Raw genomic sequence first — 27801 nt, 5'->3', positions numbered from 1 at the left:
TATACATACTAACAAATTATATTCCTGTGCAAATATGGAATATTTAACTTCTAATGTCAACCCAAGATGGGCAGCTGATGACCTTAATAATCTCAACTATTGTACACAAACAAGCACTTTTTCTGCCCACAACCAGCCCAGCTCCCGAGGCTTCTGCGTTTCCCTGTGCATTGCAGTGTTTCATGTTTTTTTAAAAGGTGTCAGAGAAAGAATAAGGAAAAAAGCCCAGTAAAGTGGTTTCTAAGGAAGAGCAGCGTTTACTTCACCAGTGCAAGCACCTTCTGCTTTCACTGTATGGCACCCATACCTATGTTGTAAATTATTTAAACTGTACTCCAGAGTATGCTCATATGCAAGACAGGAAGTATTATTTAAATCCAGTCCAGCTGTTGGAACTAGGCCAGATTTTTTTCTTTCAGTTAGGCAGGTGGAAATAGTCTGGAATTGGATTGCAAATGCTAAAGCTCTTCAGGTACTCTTTATGTTTAATCAAACTACTTTGCTATCCTAGCTATGTATTCAGGGTAGCTCTTTTCCTGTAAGCATGTGTCTTCTGGTTTTCCCAGGCTGGTTGCTGTAGTGTTGAGACACAAAGACAGACATAAAGAATTTAAATGACAGTTATCTTTTAATAAAGTTTTGTAGATGCAGAGAAGTTAGAATCAGTGAACTTGTTCTCTCTTTTCCGTTTAATAGCTGGATTTTCAAAAGCAACTAAATGCACATCATACTAAAGTTCCTGAAAATGTATCTTTTTATATCCACAGAATAGCCAAAACTGGCATTGGTGTGTGATGTTCATCTTGTCAAGGTGAGCTTGGCTTCTCCACTTCAGTGGGCTAGCTGGAGGCTGATGGATGCCGGTTGGCTGCAGGAGAGCAGGGGCAGCCAGCTAGCTGCTTGTGGAGCAGCTGGCAGGCCAGCCATGCTGGCAGTGTCGATATGCTGGCTGGCATAAACACATCTGTTTCCTGCTTCTCCATCTCTGATGTTTTCTGGACTTGCTCCTGTTGCAGTGGAAGTGGTGTAAATGTGTTGATTAGAAGATGATACTCTTCAGGTATCGCGCTTAATGAGGTGGCTAGTCTGGGTGAGCACCACACTGAGCTCCAGATCCTGTTGTTACAATAAATGGATTTTTAGTCATTAAATGATGGTTATGCCTTAATCTTCCCTCTGACAGAGTTGCTATAGCTAAAAATGGTTAAAATTAATACCACTTACTGTTGCAACATTTGACTATTTTTTTCTGTACAGAGAATGTACGTTATTAAACACCTTGTACATGAAACTTAGTTTTTAATTTCATTAAAGAAGATTTTATCCTAGCATAACAAATTGAATGGAATAACTTGAGCTTCTCACTAGTTGTATCAATTACACATTTAGTTTGTGTTTTCTGGTTTGTACTGTAACTGGGAATGAAGTAATCTTATCAAGTATCCAGAATTTCTTGTCTCTGAAAGTGATATACTTAAGGGAGTTTAAAGTGCTTATAATCCATTAAGGTTGATTTTTAGATATGAAGTAAAAATTTCAAATTAATAGAAACCTTAAGACTAGTTCTGCTGTTTCATCATGAATGAGATCTAATTTGTATCAAGTGGTACCAATGTTTAGATCATTCCTTCATAGATAGAAGGACTGTTCTGACCACTTTGTCTCAAATCTGTTTTTATCCTTCTCAGTTAGCCTGAATTTTCTTCTTGTAGTCTTGTATAAACTTTGGTTGGTTGGTTTGGTTTGGTTTTCTTCATCCCAGGAAAAATACACTATATTCTGTATTTGCTACAGATGATTTTGGAAAATGTTGTCTTGTTCTTATGTACATTAGACATGATTTGGTTTGGGATTCTTCAAAATTTATTTGTTTTTCATTTACAGAAGCTGTATGAGTTGCCTTTTCAGATAGTTTAATGTATTCTGCAGTTAAATGAGTCTTATGTTAAAGGCTCAAGAAGCCAGAGAAACTTGCTAGACTTAACTCTCTCCTTAGAATCTCAATGCTATTCAAAACTTCAAGGTAATCTTTTGTTGTTTGTTTGCCAGGAAGGTGCACATGGGCTGTCTTAAGACGTCAGGTGGTGGTGTTACAGCAATGATACTTGCTCTTTAAGATGTAGTGAGCATTTTGTGTGCCTTTGTACAGGGTTTCAGAAATGGTTCTTGTGAAGTATGTGTGGCTGAGCCAGAGAGTCCCAAATGTTAAGTCACTTAAAATAGTTCTTTAAGTGTGCTGGTGGTAAGGGTTACTGTTATGCTGATAATTAAGAATTTCACAGGGTTATCTCTAGCCTTTGGTGTTTGATATCAAGAGGTTTGTGTACAGTTTTGTGCTTTGTCATACACCAAATACCAACTGAGAAATCAGGAAAGCATTTCCCTTCTCCACAGGCGGCTCTGAACTTATCTTTGAGCTTCTTGTCAGCTTCTTCTTGGAAGAGAGGTGCCAGAGCTGAAACACTGATCTGATGAGGATGGCTGTATTCCATGTTGCATCTGTCCATTGACTGTGTCAGATGCATTTTTAGGGACTGTGGCATTTTTTGAAGCCTTACTTTGGGCATTAACTTGAGGCTTTGCTTTGTTTTCAAGGTCTTGTGTCTCTTAAATATCATCTTCTGTAAGATTAGCATTTATGTGTTTACATTTGTGTGTATCACCAGGAAAGAAGGTTCCTTTGGTGCCATCAGCATGACAGCCCTAATGTGTGTGATGATCTTCTTTACTGGCATTTGAAATTAATTTTGGTGTTGATAACTTTGAGGGAACTCGGGAGTATTTTTCTTTCAAGTCAAAAGTGTTAAGGAGAGGTTCTTGGCATGTAACACTTTGTAACTGGCTTTGGAAAAGTATTCAGAAATTCAGGGTAGAAGTGAGAACACTAGTTTATTTAACAGCATCTTGTAGATCTTTTGGGTTTCTTTCCTGATTTATTTTCTAAAATAACAAAATGCTGAGGAACTTGAAGTTAGAAATACTGCTGAACATCTACTTTTAAATTGTAACAAGACTTAAGGTATGTGGTGTGCTACTGTGGTTATGTCAGCCTGTCAAACACACTGGTAAGTAATTGTTCTTCAGAGATAGTGAACCAGGGAGAAGAAATGCCTTGTTACAAAAGCCTTAGGAACCAGAGTTTTACTGGAGTATTGTGTAACAATTGAGATGTAGTGTTGTAGCACAACTTGGTAAGTGTTCCGTGTTCTTGTGTCATAATAGTACATGCTGACTGTTACTAATTTTTACTTTCTACTTTTATGTTTGTGAGAAGCCTCACAGTTCAGGTTTTGCGGGAATAAGTAGGCATCATTTATAGGATTTTGCCTATGCTGAGTTTTCACTTTCAGAGATTGGGAATGACTGGTTTTTTTATTCAGTGAAACAGTTCAAATTTGCATTAGGGGTGGTTTTGAGATGAGCTGTTTCAGTGGGATATGAAGTTACTTAAGCTTGAGTACATTAAGATGAGAAGTGACCAGTCAAATGCTGTAGGTGTAAAACAGTGTATTAGATCCATTGGTAACATCTCACCAGGCTTCAACTGTTGTTGCAAATGCAGACTTTAGCAGGTGATTGTCCTCCCAGCCTGAAAGCTGGTAATGAATCTGTGGGGTTAAGTTGCAGAATAATTTCGTCTTTTCTCTCTGTTTTAGCTGACCTATATTAGCTGGGAAAAATGTTCAACTTTTCTACTATTGTATAAATCCCTTGTAAATGCCTATTGGTTCCCTACAGGCTGGGGCTTACAGGTAGTATAAAAGTGTGGTATTCTGCTTACAGTGGTAATGTTTCCTTAAAGGAAGGCTTGTAGTGATACTTAAACTGCTTCTTTTAAATTCTTTTGGCTTATAATATGTTTACTACTTCTGAAGTTTAAGGAAGGCACTGATAATCTGCTATATTTCTAAAATGTTTCATCTGAAACATAAGCTGTAAATGTATCCTCTCATATTGGGGACATAAAGTGTTAGGTTAGAAATAATGTTAGCATACATCTAGTTAAGAGCACTGGTTGTAATGAGACCATGGCAACCAAGTTTAACTGCCAGAATGCACCATAGGCTCTTTTGGGAACTTCAGTCCCATATACTTGTAGGAAGACTCTAGCTCTAACTATTACTGATTCTTGGATGATCCTGGTGACACCAACATAGGCTGAATTTTTAAAGATGCTGTGTCAGCAGGAGACTCTGCAAGACTCTGAGCCCTTAATTCAGTTGGGGTCAGATAACACTCATCAGTTCTGTGAAGTTAAGGCTAAATGATATCCCTAGTTGTCTATCTACTTGTTCTGTGAATGGAGAAGCAGCTCTGGACTTAGTGGTGAGTACTGCCTATTCTGCCTTTTGAAGGAGGAAGGAAAAAGAAAATGTACCACAGTTGTTTTGAAAGAGAAACTACATATAATAAGTTTAAAAGAAAATCAGCTTGATAAAAGCAGAAAAACTAGTAAAAAAATATTGAGACAGAATTGTAATAGGGTAGAATCAGTGGGGCTGAAATAATGGAAGTATGTAACAAAGATAAGCCCCTAATTGAAAACCTGAGTGAATTGTTTGCCTTAAAAAAGAAGCTTAGAGTCTTCCCAGTAGAGCCCTTACAGATGATGACTCTGAGCAACTGTCTTTAGTCAAAGCATTGTTAGAGAAGGTTTTAGAGTAAATTGATGAAAAGAATAGTCATGTATTGCCTGGGACTGCACGGTATTTGTTTTTTTCCTAGGTCAAAAATACTAAACTTTTGAACTGTTGAACACAGCATATAGTCATACTTAAATCTGCCTTGCTTCCAGAAGAATGGTAGGTGGCGAATGTTATGGTTGCCCCCAAGAAGCTCTACATACAGTCTGATGTTTCTGCTCAATAGAAAATATCCTAGAGTCCCATCACCTCTATAAATGAAAAAACGTAGGAGTATATTGTAACTAGAGGGTAAATTTAAAAGTAAATTATGCTTTGCATCAATTAAGTCACTGGGATGCCAAATCTGGCACGTACAATACTGGATTGTAAGGAGAAAATGCTAATGGACACTTGGGTTAACTGCTTTGTAACATAATGGAGTACCTTTTAAAGTTTAAGTTAAGGAGGAATAAAAGATTAAATTTAAGGGGGGAGATGTTACTAGTGGAAGGTTCTGTGAAGAACATCAGTGTCTAGCCCATTCAGAATGATCAAGAAAAGAAGGTATTACAGCAGAAATGTAAGGCAGCCTTGTCTTTCTTCCATTGAAATGCAGTTATCATAGGGAAGAAGTACTGAAAAACATTTTTAGCCTATTTAAGGGCATATTTAGTGCCCTTAAATTTGACACTGTTAAGATTATTCAGATATTAAATTCTAATAGAATGAAAAGCTTGAATGACTTGTCTTATAGAATCATAGAATAGTTAGGGTTAGAAAGGACCTGAAGATCATCTAGTTCCAACACCCCTGCCATGGGCAGGGAACCTCACACTAAACCATGCCACCCAAGGCCTCATCCAGCCTGGCCTTGAACATTGCCAAGGATGAAGCATTCACAACCTCCCTTGGTAACCCATTCAAGTGCCTCACCACCCTTACAGTAAAGAACTTCTTCCTTATATCCAATCTAAACTTCCCCTGTTTAAGTTTTAACCCGTTACCCCTTGTCCTGTCACTACAGTCCCTGATGAAGAGTCCATCCCTAGCATCCTTGTAGGCCCCCTTCAGATACTGGAAGGCTGCTATGAGATCTCCACGCAGCCTTCTCTTCTCCAGGCTGAACAGCCCCAACTTTCTCAGCCTCTCTTCATACGGGAGGTGCTCCAGTCCCCTGATCATCCTCGTGGCCCTCCTCTGGACTTGTTCCAACAGTTCCATGTCCTTTTTATGTTGAGGACACCAGAACTGCACACAGTACTCCAAGTGAGGTCTCACGAGAGCAGAGTAGAGGGGCAGGGTCACCTCCTTCGACCTGCTGGTCACGCTCCTTTTGATGCCGCCCAGGATATGGTTGGCTTTCTGGGCTGCGAGCGCACACTGAAGCCGGCTCATGTTCATTTTCTCTTTGACCAGAACCTCCAAGTCCTTCTCTGCAGGGCTGCTCTGAATCTCTTCTCTGCCCAACCTGTAGCTGTGCCTGGGATTGCTCCGACCCAAGTGTAGGACCTTACACTTGTCATGGTTAAACTTCATAAGGTTGACATCAGCCCACCTCACAAGCGTGTCGAGGTCCCTCTGGATGGCATCCCTTCCCTCCGGTGTATCAACCGAACTACACAGCTTGGTGTCATCGGCAAACTGGCTGAGGGCGCACTCAATCCCACTGTCCATGTCACCAACAAAGATGTTGAACAAGAGCGGTCCCAACACCGATTCCTGAGGGACACCACTCGTTACTGGTCTCCAGCTGGACATTGAGCTTTGACCACAACTCTTGTTAGTTGAAGTGACTGCTCGGGTTCTTCATCTGTCTATTCCCTGCCTACCCAGTGCCTTCCCATTCCCCAGCAATTCGGTCATACTGAGCTCTTGCAGCAGGCTCAGAAAGGCACAAGAACCAAATGATTTAGCAAAATAATGGAACTAGGGGAAGAAGTGTAGTTCTGGTAGATGCTGTGAAACTAGGGGAAGAAGTGTAGTTCTGGTAGATGCTGCGGTCCTAGTGTCCTCTTGCTGTGATGAGGACTTGTTTTGTTTAAGGTAGAGTAGCTCATGCTTGTAGAGGTAAAAGGAGAATTTTTGTGTCTCTGCTTACCTGAGTGAATTGGTTAATCAAGCAGTGGATGGTGAACCAAGCCTTCCTTACTCTCAAGTCAACCTAAGGTAATTAAATGAATACTGCTAAGCAAACTGGTTAAGAACAGTGAAGCTAAGATAATGTTCTAAGCACTGGAACTCTGCCCTGTATATAGATTCATGGTGTGAAGTCTGCTCATTTCATTTACCTGTGTTTGAGCTTCAGCATGTTCAGTATTTCCTTTGATGCTTATGGGGAGTGCTGATGTTTTCTGTGTACTGCCTGGTCTTCGCTGATACTTTTTAGCTCAGGGATGTTATTTGCCCTAACTCAGAAGGAACGTGATAGCAGCAGTGAAGGTCAGTAGCAAGGATAGGACATAGAAAGTGTTTTAAAAGGCTAATTTTAGTTGGTGTGGGTGATCTTTCTAGGCTGCCAGTGGTCATCCAGTCCTGATTTCCTCTGAATTGCATTCTGATGGTACAGGTCTTTTCCACTGACTGTAAAATGAACCAAGGGAGATTGCCTTCTGTCGTGGTTTAAGCCCAGGCCGTAAATCAGAACCATGCAGTCCACTTCCCCCCACCTTTCTTCCCTCCGCTCCTGGAGGGACGGGGAGGAGAATCAAAAGAATGCAGCTCCCATGGGTTGAGATAAGAACAGTTTAATAACTAAGGTATAACACAAATCACTACTGCTACCACCAATAATAATAATAATAAAGGAAATAACAAGGAAAAGAATACAACTGCTCACCGACCGGTACCTCACCCCCACCCTGCAGTGATCCAGCCCTTCCGGGCACCCTCAATTCTACATCCTGGGCATGACGTGCTATGGTATGGAATACCTCTTTGGCTAGTTTGGGTCAGGTGTCCTGTCCCTGCTTCTCCTCCTCCCTGGCAGAGCATGAGACTCATAAAGTCCTTGGTCAGTCTAAACATCGGTGTTATCAGCTCTGTTCCCAGGCTGAAAGTCAAAAACACAGTGCTGCAACAGCGACTAAGAAGGAGGAAAAATGACTGCTACTGCTGAACCCAGGACACCTTCAGTAGGCTAAAATTGTTCTGTGTTAAACCTTGAACCTCTCTTAACTAAGAGGCATAGCAGCATTGTAGGGAATGTGTCCTGAGTGCCCTGAATCTTTAAGGAGCTGAGATGTTTATGGGCTGATTTTCCTTTACAGTGTTCAGGCTATAGGTCCTAAATAGACTCAGTGCCACTCTACTACTTTGTTTCCTTTTGCCACAAGCTTGATCTTGTTTGCATTCAGCTCAGTCATCTTCTGTCACTCATGGTTGATTTTGGCCAGATAACTGGCATAGGTTACATGTTTAGGTTATGAATATGATCATACGTGAATATGAGGCTATCTAGCCTCTATTTACTGCTTCTTTTGATGTGCACATATCAACAGCTGGAGAGTCATTCCAGTGAAACTCCATGGGGAAGTCAATGTTTTCTGCCTTTGGGATACTTACTGTGGTTTATAACAAAGCTTTTTGTAAAATAGACAGTCTTTAAAAAAAAACCAAACACAACCAAACCCACAAAAAACCAACTTGTGCATCTAGCCAGGAAAGATTGAGTTATGAATGATGGACAGTTTTCCATATCTTTTGATGAATAACTGCACTTTTGACCTAGAAACAACTGATTCCAAAACAAAATAGTACTTTCATTGCATACAAGTAATATTTATTTTTTTATTTACAGACTATGAGAAGACACAGGAATGAAGTTACAATTGAATTGCGGAAGGTGAGTCTGCTTTTATTTATCAGCTGTGTTACTTAGCTAAGACATCAGGGATTATTAGCAAGATCTTTTGCCATAAGCTTTTCTTTATGGCCCCAAACTTACATAGAAAAGTTGTAAATTTGCAGATTGCTAACTGTGGATTCTAATGTTAGTTTTAATCTCCAACTCGTTAAGCTCAGTACAGCAGAACAGTACTGCTTTACTCCAGTGAATCACTTGGAAATAATCCATATTCAGTTTCTGTACCAGTTCTCATATTATTACAGTGGAGCTGTCAGCTCTTCAAATGATTAAAGTCTCCAAATGGGAAAAGGGGGGGCGGGGTTTAGCATTTAGAAAGCTTTGATGTTCTTTTGTTTTCTGGAAATTACTCCTTCTGTGCTATAGAGGGAGTTAATTTTAGGGTCGGATTTTGGTTATATTGGGTAAATGCCAGTATAGCTGGGAAGATCACGAGCATGAGAGGTGATGTAGTTCAGCGTTCCGCCTAAATACAGCATTTGTTGAACCCTCATCATTCATAACTATTCCAACAGCCTTTCTAGACACCTTAAAGGCTTGCTGCCGGAGGACATATTCACAAGCTAAACTACTCTTGGCGATTGATGTGAAGAGGAGTAAACTTTTATCTGCCTTTGGGTATCTTCAGCGTATTTGAGGACTGATACCGGCCCCTTTAGTTTTATCACGTTGAGACAAATACAGTTCTTTATCCTTTCCTTGAACATTCTGTTTTTCTGAATTAGATTTGTTGCTGCTCCTCAGATCCATATTGCCTGTATCTTTCTGGAAGCATGAAAGTCTGGAAGGATGCAGGCCACAGCTGAGGTTTAAGTGCGACAGTGAAAACCAGTTCTTAACACAATATTCCTATTTATATTGAGTACATTGACAGACACAACAACATTATATCCTGTTATATCCTTTGGATACTTCCTACAGTACCGCAAAGCAATGGTAGTTGTTTATGTTCTCCATTTGCATAGTTAAATAAATGCAGAAGTTTTAAACATGATTGCTTCTTATCTTTTAAACTGCATCTGCTTTTCCCAAGCTTTCCTAAGTTGAATTCCCATTGTGTTCCCCAGTATGCTTCAAGGCCTCCTCAGCTTGGTATCACCCATGTTTTTAATATTTTCATTAATGACTGGATAGAAGTGCTTGCTTGGACATTCTAGATATAGGCCAACCTCCTTTGGGTCTCCTATTTGATGCACATTTCCAGTTTTCCAGTTGGATCATGGACAGTCTGAGTGGTGCTTGCTTAGGAATGCACACCCACCCAATTTTATCTCAAATTTTTTTCCATTATTTGCAAACAGAGAGAAGACAGAAGCCTTGCTAAAATCAAAGTGAAGGGTTTGTAAATACAAGTTATGTTGATAGAAATTAGCTCAACTTGGCTTTGAGAAATGTTGTCTGCACTTGTCACGTGATTGTGTAGGAGCTACCAAAAATCTTGTGCTAGTATTTTTCAGGGATCCTTCTGCTCTTTAAAAAAGAGACTTTTTCGGTTTTGTGTTGGGTTTTTTTTTTGGGGGGGCGGGGGGGGTGTGTGTTTGGTTTTTTGTTTGGTTTTTTGTGTGTGTGTGGGTTGTGGTTTTTTTGTTGTTTTTTTTTTCCCCAGGTCTTCCAGAAAAACTTCAGTATCTCATTACAATATAAAAAATAAGTATTAGTAAGCTTCATCCTGAGACTGTAGGAATTGGTTAAAGAAACCTAATTGGACCCAGATGACTGAAAAAAAAGTAATCTTAGTTCTTACATGAGCATGATGTGTCACCTGAAAATTGTTCAATGCTTTCATATTTTCCTAATCAAACTAGCTGAAGATGTCTGAATATGTTGAGTAGCTTAAGTTGGCTATGGCCTCATCAGTACTGACAGATGCCTGGGGTGTGGAGAAAGCTACTTTTACATACAGTGGCAGGTACCAAGGGAAAAATGAAACTGGCCAGTTTTTGCTTAAAATGAGATTCAGGTAATGAATTTTGATAACTGAATTATCAGCAGTTGAAGATAATGCTAACATGTTAGAGGCCCTTTCTGTTCAGAACTAGTGTGTTGACTCTGTAAAACTCTATGTAACTGAAATCTGTCCTGGAAAGTCTCATTCATAGCACTTAGGCTATGCCAGCTAGCAAAGCAATGCTGTAAAAGATGGCTTAGCTAATGCAGCATATCCTCGTTCATCTCATTAAATTGAAACCGCGCACGAGCATTCCAGTGCAGTCATTGGAGAGAGCTTTGCAGTGCAAAGTGAAGATTTTAACTTTAATTCTCAGTTTAATTGGGTTTTACAAAGGCCATATTTTTTTTTTATCATCGAGGATAATCAGGGGCTGGAGCACCTCCTATATGAAGACAGACTGAAAAAGTTGGGGCTGTTCAGTCTGGAGAAGAGAAGGCTGCGTGGAGACTTTACAGCAGCCTTCCAGTATCTGCAGGGGGCCTACAAGAATGCTAGAGAGGGACTCTTCAGCAGGGACTGTAGTGATAGGATGGGTTTAAACTAAAACAGGGAAGATTCAGGTTAGATATAAGGAAGAAGTTCTTTACTGTGAGAGTAGTGAGGCATTGGAACAGGTTGCCCAAAGAAGTGGTAAATGCTCCATCCCTGGCGGTGTTCAAGGCCAGGTTGGACAGAGCCTTGGGTGACATGTCTAGTGTGAGGCATCCCTGCCCACATCCTGGCAGGGGGGTTGGAACTTGATGATCTTAAGGTCCTTTCCAACCTTAACTATTCTATGATTCTGTAACAGGTCACAGTTTCAAGGCCATTTTATTAAAGAAGCATGGTGGGGAGCAGGTCATACATATAAGGCAATGGATTGTTCAGTGTGGAAGAAATCTTATATGTGCCAGTAATACATGAGTGAAAATGAGGAAGAGGAAGCCTGTGAGCTCCTAGTTGACTTTTCACTGAAAACTGCACATGCAAAGATCAGTTACATACTTAGAGAAGCCTCAGCTCTGGATCAAGGGTGATCAGCAGCTGCAGAACTCTTAAATGCAGGAAGTTGTGTTCTTCTGGAGTGTTTGCCGAACATCATCTACTGCAGAGACCAGAAGTAACCTGCTATAATGAGAGATTCAGCATGTGTCTGAGTTGGTGGTTTGCAGCAACTGAACTGATTCTGGTAGGCAGCTGGTTTGCTGCAAGAACTCTGTGGCAGCTGTGAGACCATTGCTTCTGGTACAGAATTGGGACTGAAATAGAAAAGGATATATTTTATTAAGCTCCAGCAGTGGAAAGGATAAGCTGTAGTATTATTGCTTCTGTCTTCATCTCTGTAGCTAACACTGCTATTCTAGCATGAGTATGCCAATTCAGGAAATATGTGTTGGCATGACCCCAGTAATCCACCAGTGCCTCTTAAGAACAAAGGGGTATCTTCCCTTTTTCCCAGCTATTTACAGGCTAAGTGTACACCTGGCTTTTGAAGAAAACAGTCAAATTGAGCATATTCTTGATCTGTACAGTTGAAGCACTACATCGTCATGGGCTTGTCTTTTGAATCATCATGTGTATAAATATTAAATGAATGGATCTGATGAAGTTGCTTACATCTCTTTTGCGAGATGGAATAAATAAAATCACAGCTTTGAACAGTAGTAAACAATTTCTGCATGGATTAGTGTGATGTGTTTATTCCTTTGCGATTAGACATCAAGGTGCATTTGCAACACATTCCGTGTTTCAAAAATGTATTGCAAATATTCTTTTATTTGCAATAGAGATATTTTAATTTATTTTTATTATGTGAAGAAGTGAATTTTCACATCTTTACTGTGATGTGAAGATTCGGTATCTTCACATCACAGCTTTTACTCAGAAGGAAGCTTTACTTCTTTACTGACAGCTCCTCCCCATTTTTCTTTTCTCAATCACTTATTTGTTTAGGATTTGAGCTAATAAAGCTGTCTGTGACATAAAAGGGTAGCAGTCATCTGGCAGAATTCTGGCTGAGACATGAGTTGGCATTGTGAGCCAGTCAGATGACATTCCTGATGGTCAGGTGCCCTTTTCTGATTCCATATTGGCGTTGCTGAACATGTGTTTTATGTGTTTTGGGAAAGGACCTACTACATTTCTGGAAAGATGGTCTTGGTCTCTGGCTGTATTGTTAGTACAGCAGAGGTTCTAAGAGCTTAAAAAGTAGACATCTTTCTTTCTAGAGAGATAAGATAATGCAATTTTTGGTGATGGAGACTTAGGATTTAAAATTTAAAGGTCTCAGTGTAGTCTCTTGTCAAATTCTGATTTAAAACATCATTAAATTTCAGCATCACAGAAACCCAAAGTCTGATGTGTTAGCAACAGGGACCCTGGAATTAGCTGGCTAATTTAGCTGATTAATCTCGCTCTAAAGGGTAATGAGGTTGATGGGTAATGGTTAGGATTCAGTTTAAGGTTTCATATCTAAGTGAAGCTTCTGCTTTAAGAAAGGTAGTCCTTTGCCAGGTCAGTGCTATGGTCGTTGAGTTAGATGTCACCCTTCAAAGGAAGCCTTCATACTCCTGACTGCAGCAGAAACGGAGGATCCTGTCCACCTTTAAAGCCCAATAACTAACTGGAATCCTAAGAACTTCCAGGATCTCTCACAGGGTTTATTTTTGACTTCCTTGGCAAACTCAGCTGCCTCTGAGAGCTCATGAAAGCTCTAATTGCCAATTAAGTTTGATGCCAGGCAGAGCAAAACAAGTGGTGGATTCAAAAGCCATGGGCATATATTTTTTTTACCTGTTTCTCTGCCATACTGTACCTGTCCTTATCTTTCCTAAATAAGATTGCTTATGTCCATAATAGCTCCTAAATAAAGTAGTGAGTCTTGAAGAAAGAAGTCTGTCTTTATGTTGCTGGGAGAGCTACAGTGGGGAAGAACCTTTTCCTGATTCTCAAGAAGTCTGAGAATGCAAAAGAAAACAACAAAAAAAATCCATATAAACTTGCTTCCGTTTCACCTGTTTCCTAGTTCAGTGTTAGTGTATAGCTTTTCATTCACTCTAAAGTTAATTTTTTATGTGTAAGTCTACCAGCTTCCAAGAAACAGCTACAACCACAGGGAGACTGAAGGCTCCATTAGTATGTTCTTCCAGAAGCTTCCCAATCCAGTGTTAGTGTAGATTCTTGGGACAGAACTTGCATTTTACCCTGTCTTGACAGATCCATCAAAAAACCCCAATCAAACAAAAAAACCTCACCACATTCTACGAGGAAAATTGTGTTCCTAATGTATTCTTCTGGCAACCTAGATGAAAAGGGCTGTGAAGAAATTCCTTGGAGGCTTGCTTGAATCCATATTAGTAAGAGTCTAACTTAACAGGCCTCAGTCTTTGCACTCTGTGCTTGGGGCTGTTGGGCCCCACTCACTTGGTGTACACGTATGTGTCTACTTATTTTTCAGTCAGCCTGCTCATCTTCTGAAAAAGATGTGCACTAACCAAACAGGAACATTGTGACTGCATGTGGCAGAGGAGTCAGGCACTTCGCTTGTGAGACAGAAACAACAATAAATTGATACGACAAAATTCATTGGTAAATGTGGCAGTGGCTTAATGTGATTTGATGGCAAGGTTCACTTTTTTGTTTTTACTGCATAGAGGACAGGGTTAGGTAGAACTGTCAGGCAGACCCTCCAGTTGAGTCATGAGATTCAGAGAGGACCCCCTTGCTTTCTAAACTCCTTCTCAGAGGGGAGTTTAGGTGTGACTGTATCTATTCATAGTCCCAGACTCAGTTAAAAATTTTTGTCTAAAGGAATACATATATATGCACAATCAAACTTTTATATCACTTAGTCAAGATTTCAGAGTTTAGCATGCTATTTAATTGCTATTGTGAAAGCCCACGAAACTGACTTAGGTAGGTTACAAGCCCCAGAGGAAATTTGTTTAATAAAAAAACATATAATACTCCAATAACATTAGTAAAGTACAGTTTCTAGATACCAGGCAGAATCAACTACTACACAACCAACTTAAGTTTCAGAGGGAATTAACCCAAAATGTGTTTCCCAGTCCAGATGAGGGCTCCTCGCCTTGAGGAATTACCTCGGGCAGTATCCCAACTCAAGAGGAGAGTCCTTGGCTGCAGACCTGCTCCTCTGAGGAGGACTGACTCAAGCTCTTGCCCTTTGGCAGGACCCCATTTATATTCTAGTCAAATCTGATCTGTGATCAGAAATATGGTCTGAGGGTTCTTGGCTTTTGACCAAAGTGTGGGCCTAGGAATAGCAAGTTGTGCAACCCTGTTGTGACCAAAATCAGCAGATTTTGTGGTTACCTGAGCCAGACCACAGTCAGCAGATATCTGTTAGAACTAGCAGATATATTGTTATATTTCTTCAGAGACCTGAGTCAGCAGATATGTTTATTACCAAGTACTGGGGCTCAGCAGTCCTTCCATCAGGATGTGTGCAGCTGGCACACTGCTGTCGTCAGAAAGGTGAGTTAGCAGAACTCAAAGGTAGAAAAGTTGCCTTTGTCTTCTAACTGCATATTTAGTGATGCTGTATGTCTGAAGAACAGTCTTGGAATCTGTTTGACTGCCTTTGGGTGCAAGAGACCTAGTTCACTAAGCATGTAGGATACAATTTTGACATCTGTGATTGCAGGATCATCAGATGACATGTTCAGCCTTTTTACAGGTTTACAGGAGTTTTCCTTAAATCTCTCTAGGTATTAGTGAGTTCTGAGACAGTGAGTAGAGCCAACTAATAGTCCTTTCTCAGCCATTAAAGAAATTAAATCTTTCCCCAGGTTCATATTTAAGAGCTGTTAATAGAAATCCAGTCAGGCTAGATAGCCCTCTTAAGGAAAATTCCATTAAGAGGATATTCAGTAGAGGTTTTCAGAGGTTCCCTTGAACATGATGAGGTTGGAGTGGCAGATATTTTCTTCATGATGGACTGTGGCAGGTGCCTTCACCCCCCTAAAACAAAATTTGAGATTACATGTAAGTGAAACCTAGAAGTTCAGCTCAGTCTGTTACAACAGTGGTAGCTTAAAAGGGGCGCCCAAGTGACCTAAATCTGTCTCCATCACTGGCCTGACCCATTAGTCTTTTATAGGATATAAGAGCGGAGGAAAGAGCTGATGTTGTCATCTTTGAGCATAGCTAATGCCAGCCAGCACTCCAATTCCTAATGTTGAGATGTTCTTGATGTTCTGCTCTTTGTCCCCAGAGGACTCAAGCATAAGTATCTTAACTTTCATGCCAAAAGAACTTCTTCCTACTAGCTGCTGAGTTCCTAAAACTTTCTGTAACTTGAAGAAACATTTCATAATGGTGTTTGTTACCTGAGGGCGAAGATTTTCTTGTTTATTTCTTTTCCCTGTTGACCTTGAAGCTTCCTAACAGACTTGAGGCTCTTCATAGAGTTCTCCCATGTGTCAGATGCTTAGAAGCATGTATAAATTTATATTTAACACTTTTCACAGTTCCATTGGAGTATCCTATTGACCATGTCATATAGTACTCAGTGCAATGCAGCACAGAGCTTTATGGACATCCGCTTTGCCCACAAGAATTCTTCTGCTGTTCGTCCTGCTGTCTGTGGAACTTGTTTGTGTTGATAGGCTGTTGGTTTTTTTTTAATCCTGTGGCTACCTTCCAAGAAGGTAAACACAAATGACCAGGATCTGCAGGATTTGGATATTTACTGTTTATGCAGTCTGACCTTCCCTCTGTCAGTGAAGCAAACGATGGGCATTGGTTATAGTGGGATCTCTATCAGAATGTTGACATGCTTGAAACCAGTGGATAGCTGCTGTTTATAAACTATCAGGCCTTACTGTACATAATACACATGGTTCAGGCAGTGGTTAAGGATCCTCCCTTTTGAAGATGTGCTTAGTTTTGTTGGTGGCAAGGTCTTACCTTTCATCAGGGATTCCAGCCTTTGAAAGGGCACTTCACCAGGCTTTGAACAGGACAGCTGGATACAGGTATGCTTATTTTTCTTCATTTTCACCACAGGAGCTTGCAGAAGAGGCTGGTGCTATGATTTAGGCAAAAGCTTTTCAGTTTGTCACAGTAGGACAAAATGCAGGCATTTTAAGGTCATGCCAAGCTGCAAATCATGTTCTTTTTACCTTATGCAGGGAGTTATTGGTCTATCAAATTACTGTTTACAGTGGTTTAGCTGTCTAGGAATTAGATGCTTTTGTCAATGGACAAAGCTGTTTCAAATAGTCTTAGAGCCACTTTTTAGGACTGAAAGGTTCCATAAACACTTTTGACTTTATAAGAAATGCTAGTAAGAATAGCTTTTCCTTACTAAGAAATTGTTAGTGCTTCTCAGTATTAGCCTCTCTGCTTCAGGCTGCTGTGGAAGCTCCTCTGTATACGTTCTTGACAGTTGTTGTTCAGCCCAACCATCTGTAAACAGTGAGTAGCTACAGGAGCATTCTTGCTTTCTCTTACTTTCCCTGGCTAAGGTAATTTTCCCTGGAGCCTATTACACCATATGACTGGTGCAATTTCAGCATTGGCAGAAACTGTAACATCAATCTGCGGTCAGTTATGACCTGTGAAGTTCAGCTGTCTGTCTTAAGGAAGGTAGAATTTCTCAGCGTTAATGTATACAAGCTTACTCATACTTATTTTGGTTAACTGTAATGTTAGGAAGCATTCTCTTAGGCATATTCATGTTGCCAAAGGAATAGGATAGTTGTGTGCAGGTATAAAAAGATCTCTAAGGAGCTATTAACTTGCATGCTGGAATGGGAGAGAACTAGGCTCTTGGTTAGCTTAATTGTGGTGTATATTGTGGCCTTCTTTAACATGCAGCTACAAGTGGAAGGCTTTTCATTGTTTCTCAGTCTTACCATACTAAGATTTCTAATTAGTCTGATGTAGTTTTGCTTGTGTCAAGAGATCCTGTCCTACAGTTGAACTTAAACCTAGATTATGTATGTATGATGAGCTAGAACTTGAAAGGATGTTCTTTCGTTACCATCTTCTCCATCAGTGGCCTCCCAGTGGGATATCTCCATTCCTGGTAGCTGCAGTACAGTTAGTTGGAATTACGTTTTATTTTACCTCTGGGCATGCTGTCACCATTTGAACAGTCCTTCTGTGTCCATTCATCTAGGGATTCATGGGACTCTTCTCCAGGTAAATGGAGGTTTTGGAGGTACCCACTACATTGATGTATGCATGGACAATTGCTCTAGGAGAGAAACGAATTACTGCTTTGTTCCTGTTCTTTCTAAGTATGTGTTTATTTATCACCTGCCCTCCTTTCCTTTTGACCAAGTCCCGGCAGTATTTCTAGGGAATTAGAAGAACTTAAAAGTGTTCATCATCAATTCTGTGACCACAAGCAGAGAGAATTTGTGCATGCTCCTCTAAATACTATTCAAGCAAATTATTTCAGCTAATGGTACTTTTATAGAAGCGCAGTCACCATGAATAAACATGAAGTGTGTATTGAATAAGGGTTACAGGCAGGTAGTCTTTGTGAAGTTCTTTGGGTGAAGTGGCATGGAATAATCCAGTGCTTTGTCCACTGGCTTGCTCTAGACTGGTGTTTGTGGAAGGTGATTCTTCCAGCTGTTTGGCAGCTGAAGGCCATGCAGCTCATTCCTGTCATTCTGTGAGGATGCCGTTCAGTCACCCACTGTGGGACCCTCGCTTTGTTCCAGCTCCATAGTCTGTATTGTATGGGGGGGTTAGACTAGATGAACTTTAAAGATCCTTTCCAAATCAGACTATTCTGTGATTCACTGCTGTATTCCAGCCTCTGCCATCCTAATGTTTCAGGAGGTTTGATAGAGGATCTCAAGATACATCTTAATTCTTGCTTTCAAGAATAATTGGATACCATAGCCCTCACGTTATACTGTAGTAGAGGCATAACCCTGACAAACATTGATCACTCAGAATGATGTAATTGTATAAGTTGAAGAGACACACATCCATAGAGGAATGCACATTCAGTACCACAGTTGTTGCAGTGTGACTTGGCTTTTTGCATCCCAAAACTTCTAGATCTTTCAAGCTAGAAAATGCATGATGTGATTTCAGCTGTTTCTGTTTAATATCTTTTTGAGAGGAAGAGTATTGCAGGTAGAAGTAATGTGTGTGATAGATGCTGCCTGTGTGTATGTAAATACTTAATATTATTTCTGAACTTTATTCCAAGTGGAAGTTATCTATTTAATGTCAACACAGTTGAGAAGATTTTAGTCTTAATTAAGTTTTCACTTACAATAGCAGTGCAGTAATATGACTTTAAAAAGCTTTTGCATGCCCTCTGCATTTTGGAGGGATTTCGGTCAAAGCTCTCTGAGGTTCATCCATTCTGTGCCAGTGTAGATGGTTTTGTGGGGAGCAATGAGGAATGGGAGAATCTACTGTTTGAGCTCTTAAAAAGCTTTATCTTTTTTACTGACAGAAGAAACTTCAAAAAATAACAAGTGAGGTAATGTGGCATTTCTTAACTAGAATTTTCTTTTCAGTTATTGCAGTAAAAATAGTTTGTTTGCTAGATTCTTGACCATTCTAGGTATTTCATCTTTTTTTTGAATCAAAGGATCTGCAAGAAGCCTGCATCTGAAAGTCATTTTTACATAAATTTATAAGTAAAGATCACCTGTCCTTATTGCAGGATGTTGCAGAACACATACTTGAATACCACTGATACTGAATCATTTGTTTGAAAACCAAGTAGGTATCACCAGGTGGATTGGTGTGGACAACAGTTCTTCCATCAGATATGCTTTAGAAAAAAACTCCCTGAATTTTCTGAGCATGAGATGTAGAAAATCCAACCAGATACTTTAGAAGGAACAGAACTGGAAAACCCTTGCCTTGTAGGACAGTAGTTTGCCACTAGTGACAAGGCAACTTTACGCTTCCCAGTGAATGATTTAATTTGAAACATTTAACTTGCTGCAGCAGACAGTGGCAACAGTTCTGCACAAGGACCTTGATTCCTTCAGGACGCATCTTGTCTGAAGTCAGGGAATATCTGCTGGACCAGTGTCTGCCACCCTCATAACTGAGTATGTCTCCCTGTACATGCATGTGTGGACTTGCTAATCACCATGATCTGTGATGACACCTCAGGGTAGGAAGAGGACAGTGTGCTGAAGGCATCAGGACCTTCCTCCAGCTTCAATTCCTTCTCCCAATATTAGCTTGTTTTACCATAACAGCTCAACTGATCCGGAGGAGCCATTCATCCAAGGCAGGAAGGAACTGCTTCCTCTGCAGGTAGATGTGTGTGATAGCTGTGCACTGGGAAGAAAAGCCAACGTAATCATGGAGAGGGTCCCTCTGGAAACTGGGTCCAGTCCCTGCAGTTGCCAAAATACAAGCTATGGTTTAGACAAACCATAGGAAAAGGAATTATACTTGAGCAAAGCCAGACTGACTGGGCTTGGATGATGTTTGCTCTTTGCTTAAAATGGCAGTGCCAAGGACCTGGTGTGGAAAAATAAGAGGAATACATTATATAGGTCTGTACAGTGAATCCAGCTGTCAGCATGTACCTGCCTGATGCAGTTTGTCTGCGTAACACTAATTTCTCAGCATTTAACTGGCTGCTCATTTCTGTCTTCCTTATCTCCAAAACCACTTGACAACAAAATACCTTTAGTGCTTGTCTGTATGATGTGCTCTGAGTATGCTGCTATTACTGTACAGCTCAGGAGAGGTTGCCATAGCTAATCCAGGTGATCTTGTGCACTCTTTGAGGATTTAGTTTCTGTACTTAGACTTGACAAAAATTAAACTATGCTAAGTTTGTGGAATGTCATCTTCTGTATTCAAGGGTGTCCTGGGTTCAGCAATAGCAGTCATTTCTTCTCCTTCTTAGTAGCTGGTGCAGTGCTGTGTTTTTGACTTTCAGCATGGGAACAGCGCTGATAACACCGATGTTTTTAGTTGTTGCTAAGTAATGGTTACTCTGACCAAGGACTTTGTGAGTCTCATGCTCTGCCAGGGAGGAGGGGAAGCCAGGAGGAAGCAGAGACAGGACACCTGGCCCAAACTAGCCACAGAGGTATTCCATACCACAGCACATCATGCCCAGTATATAAACTGGGGCCAGTTACCCGGAAGGGCTAGATTGCTGCTCGGGTCGGGCTGGGTATCAGTCGGCGGGTGATGAGCAGTTGTATTCTCTTCCCTTGTTATTTCCCTTATCATTATTATTATTGGTGGTAGCAGCAGTGGTTTGTGTTATACCTTAGTTACTGGACTGTTCTTATCTCAACCCGTGGGAGCTACATTCTTTCAGTTCTCCCCATCCCTCTGGGAGCAGGGGAGGAATAAGGGGGGAAGTGAGCGAGCGGCTGCATGGTTCTGAGTTACCAGCTGGGCTTAAACCACAACAAAGTATTTTGGTGCTTTTATATTGTTTAGCATCCTCTTATCTGGGAAAAAAAAAACCATATTGCTTGGGAGCCTTTCAAACTGGAAAAGTTGTTTTGAATTCTTTTTGAAATGTCTAAGGAACATAAGGAGGTCCTAGAAATTTTGGACCTGAAGTTTCTGTTTTTTCTAACATGAAATATTGGGGACTTCTTCAAAATTTGATTCTGTTTAGAGGCTTTTTTGTATATTGCAAGCAGGGCATCACACAATCTCTGTAGTCAGTACTGCTTGGTTATCAGATAATTGTTTGAAGACTGAAAAGCCTGCCTTTCCTTGGTTGTGTAATAGATTTATTTTAGGTGTTGTAGCTGTTTGTTACACCTTTTCAGTGTTTTGCTTAATTAGCGATTGAAATCTTAATGTGCTTATTAAAAAAACAAAAAACAACCAATCAAACAAAAAACACAAGAAGGTCTTCAGCTATGCATGCTGCATCATCACGTTTCATTGCCTTTACTGCTTTTTATTGTACCTCTAGACATACCAAACAAAAGATAGTCTAAAATTTAGAAAAGACCATTTAATATTTTTGGAATACTTTTAGTACCTTTTAAATTTGTCAAAAGATGCATTTGGATACTGTTACAATTGATGATTTTATTCCTTTCTTTCTAAATTAGGGCTTTGGATGTTCTAATGTTCTAATTATCGAGCTAGAAATGTTAAATAGGTATTTTACCAGTGAAAAGGTAATTTTTCTTCAGTTATTCCTTAAAGGAGCTAGGGCTGGAGGTTGCTTTGGTTTTATTCTGAAATTAGGCTAAGATAACAGTGTGAGTGGGAAATACTACATGTCTCAGTGTACGTGGAGCATGCTATTTCACACACAAGATGAAAATACATGTAACTGGGTAACTTTGAAGCAGGTTTAGCTGAAAACTAACCTTACACTGGAAAATAATTTGTTATGTGTGGGTAAATGTTAGTGTCAAGAAAGATCTTTGTGTAATGTAAATGTCTGTTATTGATCCCCAAACTGCAAGGTTTAATTCATTCAGATGTCATGGATTGTCATAGTTCTGTCTGTGATTAGCAAGCTGCTAAATTTTTACAGCTATGAAATACTGCAAATTCTATTTGCAGTTAGAAATGCCTTAGGAAAAAAAAAAGTAATCTTATATAAACTGTTGTTTAGAAAAGGGCCATTATATTGTCAGCCTGTACAAATAAGCATTAAGTATCTTTATCTTTTGTTACACCTTTCCAGAACAAAAGAGATGAGCATCTTTTGAAAAAAAGAAATGTTCCCCAAGAAGAAAGTTTAGAAGATTCTGATGTTGATGCTGACTTCAAAGCAGTAAGTTCTTTGATTCTTGAATTATTTTAAAAACTTTGGTGGTGTCTGAGAACAATGTGTTCTGGTTTTACTTTAACACTGGAATTCTTGCAGCTATGAGAAGGCAAGGTTAGGAGTTTATAAACTGTTAAAATTAGTTTGATTGGATTAAATGTTTAAAAATACTGTAGCAACAAAATTGCTAAAACTTCTCTTTTTTTTCTTTTCAAGCAAAATGTAACACTAGAAGCTATCCTGCAGGTATGTTACCTTTAACTCTTTTTTTTCTTTTTTTAATTAGAAGTGTGTGTTCAGTGCGTTTTTGGGTTTACTATGGTTTTTTTTTTTCCAGAACGCCACAAGTGACAACCCAGTGATCCAACTGAGTGCTGTCCAAGCTGCAAGGTAGAAATAAATAAAGGCACAGAAACGTATTTCCCACGCACTTCTCATGATGAAAGTTACTCACTTTACTTTTACATCTAATTTCACAGAAAACTCCTATCCAGTGACAGAAATCCACCTATCGATGACTTAATAAAATCAGGAATTTTACCAATCCTGGTAAAATGCCTAGAAAGAGATGATAAGTAAGTATACTTTTACAGACGTTCACCTTTACCAAAAGTTTGCATCCAGAGCCACATCTCACTTCAAATTAAACTGTGGATTCATAGCACCCTATAATCTGACATACACATTCCATGATGATAAACCATAAGTTCTCCAGGAGTGTTTATTCTGCCACTGAAATGTCAGTTTATTTTTCAGAGCTTGCATGAGCATATCCAACTAATGGAGAAATAACTAAATTTCTGTTTATTACATTTCTCATTTGTTTTTAATATTTTGGACTTTTTTTGTTGACAGTTTTTAAGAAACCTGTCTCAAACATATTGTGTGTATTTGTATGAAGGCTGAGAGTATGCCTGGTTGTGAAGAGAGCTCTTCTCTTTGCCAGAATACACTTGTAATCTTTTTCATTAGGGTCATTAGCTTAAGTTTCCAGCTTGTTTTGTTCTCACTGCAAATTGGGTTTCCGTCTGGCTCTGTGCTCCCTCATGTGATGGTAGAACAAATGAGAATGCTCTCTGTTATGATTCTTTGTTGGAAAACAAGAGCTTCAGTAAAGGAGGTAGAGAACGTTGAGCGTGTAGTTGCACAGATTTAATGGCATGTAATAAAAATGACATATTCTACAATCCATGAGCCTCTTCTTCAGATAAATGGGGATTAACACATTTGAGGTAAATGTTTTAGCCTATCTTTGGTCTCAGCCAGCTATAAATATATTTACAGTATTTCAATTTCAAGGTTATTTCTGCAGCCATAAAGGCTGGAAGCTTCAAAATTGCAAATTGGCAATTTGGGTATAATTTGGTGGTTGCAAAAAATGAAGCACGAGTAGCTTTGTTTCTAGCTTGTTTAACAAAACAGTTGCTTAGAAGGCAGCTGGCAATGACGTTCAAACCAGATAGCATTTTAAAATGGATCATGAATGCCTGCCTGCTCTAGACATATGATGTTTAGTGCTGTGAAATTTCTTCTAATTTTAATATTTTGTCTAGTTTTTGTGTGATGTACCTTTGTAAATGTTTAATAAGCCTTTCAGAATTGAACTCAAACATTTTCTTAATCAGCTCTTTTAATTGTGATTACTATGTAATATTTAGTAGACGTAAACTCTGCAAAGACTTCCTGTAACAGATTGTTAAAGCTATTGTGCTTGTTATACCTGAATGCTTATCAGAAGGGGAAGAAAAGAAGGACTGACCTAAAACCAGAATTTCAATGTGTTTGATCCTAGAATGTAAAGGTTTATAGATAGCTGCTGACTGGTACTGTTTGTTTTTACACATCGTATTTACGCATCTTGGGCCCTCCTATCAAATTCTTTCCCGATCCCATCCCTAATAAAACCTTAAAATGCACAGAAAAAACTAAAAGGAAGCAGGTGCTATGACACTATATAAAACATAATTGATAAGAAACCCAGAAAAGTGTGGAAATGAAAAAGTCATCTACCAGTAAATATTCTCTGCTCCTCCCAAAGCCAGACACTTTACTGGTACGTTAACCACCATAAGTTGTAAACTCTTTTATAGCTTCTAGAACCCTGAACCATTAACATTTGCTTGAATAACAGTTTTCCTGCAAACTGTTTTACTAAACTGCTGTTTGCGTAGACAACAGCTAATGGACATCTTGGAAGAGACATTCCCACAGCTTTCGTAATACTAGCAACTAATTTTATCTGCATTTAGTAAGTCAGTTCTAATGCAGGTATGATGCTGTCATTTGATACTGATAATAGATCTTTCCCCTGTCTGTGATGGAGCAGGAAAATGTCTTTATCCCAGTATACCAGCTTACGCTTGATCTGGGCTGTAATGTTAGAAGGGCCAAGTTTTTATTAGTTATGGTCAGACATGGTTAATGTATTGAGAACTAATGGCAGCAAGGCAGTTGCACTTTCTTCACTAAATATGAGTGTTGTTTGGATCAGTTGGATGGGAAGAGCTCTGTTACCCAATAGAGAGGCATAAATAAATTTTATGATGAGGGGTGCTAAAAATCTTTCATACAGAAGATAATTGGTTGGCTGGAGTAGTGGTCATCTTCACTGGTTGCTATGTGCTTCCCAAATAAAAGCAGTATACTTTGTATTTTTTTATTACCAATATGAAGTCAGAATGATGGGTGGTTTACAAAAGATTATAGAATGTAAAATCTTTTTATTCTTACAGCTTTTTCCGTGTAATATCCAGACTTAGACTTTTCTTTAACTTGTAGCCCAGTGGCACTGCTTAAATGTAGAGTGTCTCTCTCAGAGTGGATACAGCTAGTAATCTGAAATGAACCATGAAATAATCTGCAGATCATGTTTCAATTTATTACTATAAAATTATTTCATTACAGTCCTTCATTACAATTTGAAGCTGCATGGGCATTGACTAACATAGCGTCAGGCACTTCTGCGCAGACTCAAGCTGTCGTACAGTCTAGTAAGTATTACAGTTTGTTTTGAGGAGTGGTGGATGTTGTGGATAAAAGGGAGAATGGGATATTTGGATAACAAATGCCATTTGTTAATAATTAAAGTAATAAATGCATATCTGTCCTCTTTCTCAAAAGATTTCTGCATTTGCTCTTAAAGATTAATCTGTCACTTACAATTAATCGTAAAGGTCCCAGACCTCATTTTCCAATAAAGAAAATAGAGAATGACAGATTACATTGTATTATGACAAAAAACGACAGTCCTTTCTAATTCTTGTGTTGATTTCTGAAATCGTGTACTGTTAAATCCCTTATGGGATTATGCTAGGAAGTAATACTTTCTACCTCAAAGATATGTTTGTAAATCTTAATGAAGTTGTTAAACACATACAGTTATGTAAGATTATGTAAGTTAAAATTGCCATCCTTTGCTTGACCATATGATTAGTATCTCCTGTACACACTGAGTTTGTTGTGCTGCCTTTGTTTCTTGTTTAACCAGCCAGTGAGACTTCCATTATGAAAAGAGATAAGAAAGCAACTCTAAAGTTAATGAAAGATAGATCACTCAGATTAATTTTTCAGGATTATGTATGTAGCTTTTATGTATCAGCATCCTTATCTTAAAACAGTCACCTTTATGCTAAATACAACGTTTTGTCATTAAACACAATAGATAAGCAAATATATAAATTGTCTTGGCTTGTTAATATTTGGTGGTTTTGTATGGGAAAATGGTGACTTGATTATTTTACTTTTTTTTTTTAGATACATGAACTTGCTTTTCAAATCAAAATGCTGTTTTATATGTTTTAATTGCTAATAAAATATCTCAGTGATTTTAAGATTCTGTATAGTTAAGCTATTGGAGCAATAAGAATACTTATCAAAATGAGCTTTGGTTAAAATCCGAAGCCTTTAAAAAGGAAAAAAAAATCAACGTCTAAAATTTATTTTAAAAAATCCTGATGTGATTTGTTCACCTGGTTTTAGATTGCTTTTCTGGCATGTAAATGTCTTTGAAAATCTCGTCCCAAATTTTCTCATCCTTCCCTACCTGTCCATTGTTTCCTTCCAATGTTATCATATTTAAATGAATGAATCTAATGAAAAGGCTGTTTAGAGTATTAGCTTTGCAGAAAAAAGTCTAGAAAAAAATATTAAAAACTCAAATTAGAATGAAAAAGAGCATTGCTGTCACCTGAACAATTGCTTGAAGTTCAGGCTGAGACATCTGTCTCCCAAATTCTGTTTAGCTAGTGCTTGAAAATAACAAAATGGATAAAATGACTTCAAAGAAGCAAAAAGTACTTTGCCAGCTTTACTCCTGAAGAGAAAATGGAAGAAGTTTAATCTAAAAGTCTTGCTGCTTTGGCTAGGAGATGACTAAGGGAAAGCAGCTGTTCCAACTCCCATTAGGTAAGGGATGGATTGATGAAACAAAGCAATAGACCCTTGCAGCTATAGAAGAGGCTAGTGTGGCTTAAATACAAAGAAGGTGCCCTCCTGCAATCAAGAAGGACAGATGGCAGTTGGAAGACCCAGCAAAAGAAAAATACTATGTACACAGAATAGATCTCATCAGAAGACAGTTTGGAGCAGAAGTAATTAATTTTATGAGAGGAGTAGATCACATAACCTGCAGCTCCTGCTTTCTCAGACTGTCCTCCTGCCTGAGTGCTGATATGAAATAATTTCATTCCTGCTTTTGAAAGCATACCAGGTTTGCAGTCTAATAAAAACTACATACTTGACCCTCTTCTCTGAAATATGTTGAATGCACGTATGACTGAAGTATAATCTTGATATTCACTAAGAAAGAAGCTGGAATATTCCACTTGAGCTAATGGAAGCAGGATGATTGTTAAAAGAACAGAGAGTGTTCTTGAGCAACACTGTGCTGCTGTCCCTCCTAACTTGTCAGTTACAGGCAATTGCTGAATTACTCATCTAGGCTAGGGAGGGAATTTCAGGTTACCTTTATTGTTCATTACCCTGTTTTTCAGGAATATACATCAGGCATTTTTGGCTTATTATCACTTACATTAGCAACAGGATATTGATTCACAGTTGCTCACAACTTGTGTTACAATTTTTTAAAACTTGTGAAGCTCTTCATACAAGAAGATCTTATTTCCTTATTAAATTGATCTGTTTACTTCACTCAGACTATAGGACAAGTATGATCATAGATAGAGTTTAAAAATTGCTGCAAGAATGGGTGTCTTGCAAGCAGTATGGCTTGTTTGAAGAGAAGCAGTCAATGGGAATAGTAGCGGGATGGTTTCTTAGCTCTATTAAATGTATTTAATTTAGCAGAGGCTGATATTTAAAATCAGTAACACTTCCTTAATCTGGTATGTTGCCTGCATTATATAAGAGCAAATTAAAACGTGTTTTAGGACTGACAGATGGATGTAAATCTTCACTGCATATGGAAACTAACTATAGCCACCTCCTGGGAGGAAGCTATTTTCTAAAAGTCAAGATTTGAAGCACATTTGCACAAGTAGGCTTGTCATTCTTTTAGGTATGCATTATGATACCAGATAACGAGGAAATCTGAATTACCAGGACATGAAACCTATCATCTACATACCTGAGGCTCTTGCCTATCACTGAGAAATATGTGAAAATCTTTAAATATTGAGAGCATTGTTTAATAGTGGCT

The 27801-nt window shown here is 39.0% G+C and overlaps 1 protein-coding gene across 1 annotated transcript in view; it reads left to right on the top strand.

Annotated features, from left to right (window-relative positions):
- Positions 1-27801, top strand: part of KPNA3 (karyopherin subunit alpha 3) — a 55165-nt gene that overhangs the window by 12781 nt on the left and 14583 nt on the right. Inside the window, exons 2-7 of the mRNA XM_080612039.1 lie at positions 8422-8466; positions 22062-22151; positions 22362-22391; positions 22483-22535; positions 22625-22720; positions 25050-25135. Of these exons, the coding sequence (XP_080468165.1) occupies positions 8422-8466; positions 22062-22151; positions 22362-22391; positions 22483-22535; positions 22625-22720; positions 25050-25135 (400 nt within the window). The remainder of the gene's footprint in view (positions 1-8421; positions 8467-22061; positions 22152-22361; positions 22392-22482; positions 22536-22624; positions 22721-25049; positions 25136-27801) is intronic.

The sequence above is a fragment of the Psittacula echo genome, assembly GCF_963264785.1.
Source record: "Psittacula echo genome assembly, chromosome: 3".
NCBI classification, from domain to species: Eukaryota; Metazoa; Chordata; class Aves; order Psittaciformes; family Psittacidae; genus Psittacula; species Psittacula echo.
The sequence above is the reverse complement of the archived record's forward strand: the minus strand, read 5'-3'. Positions and strand labels throughout refer to the sequence as shown.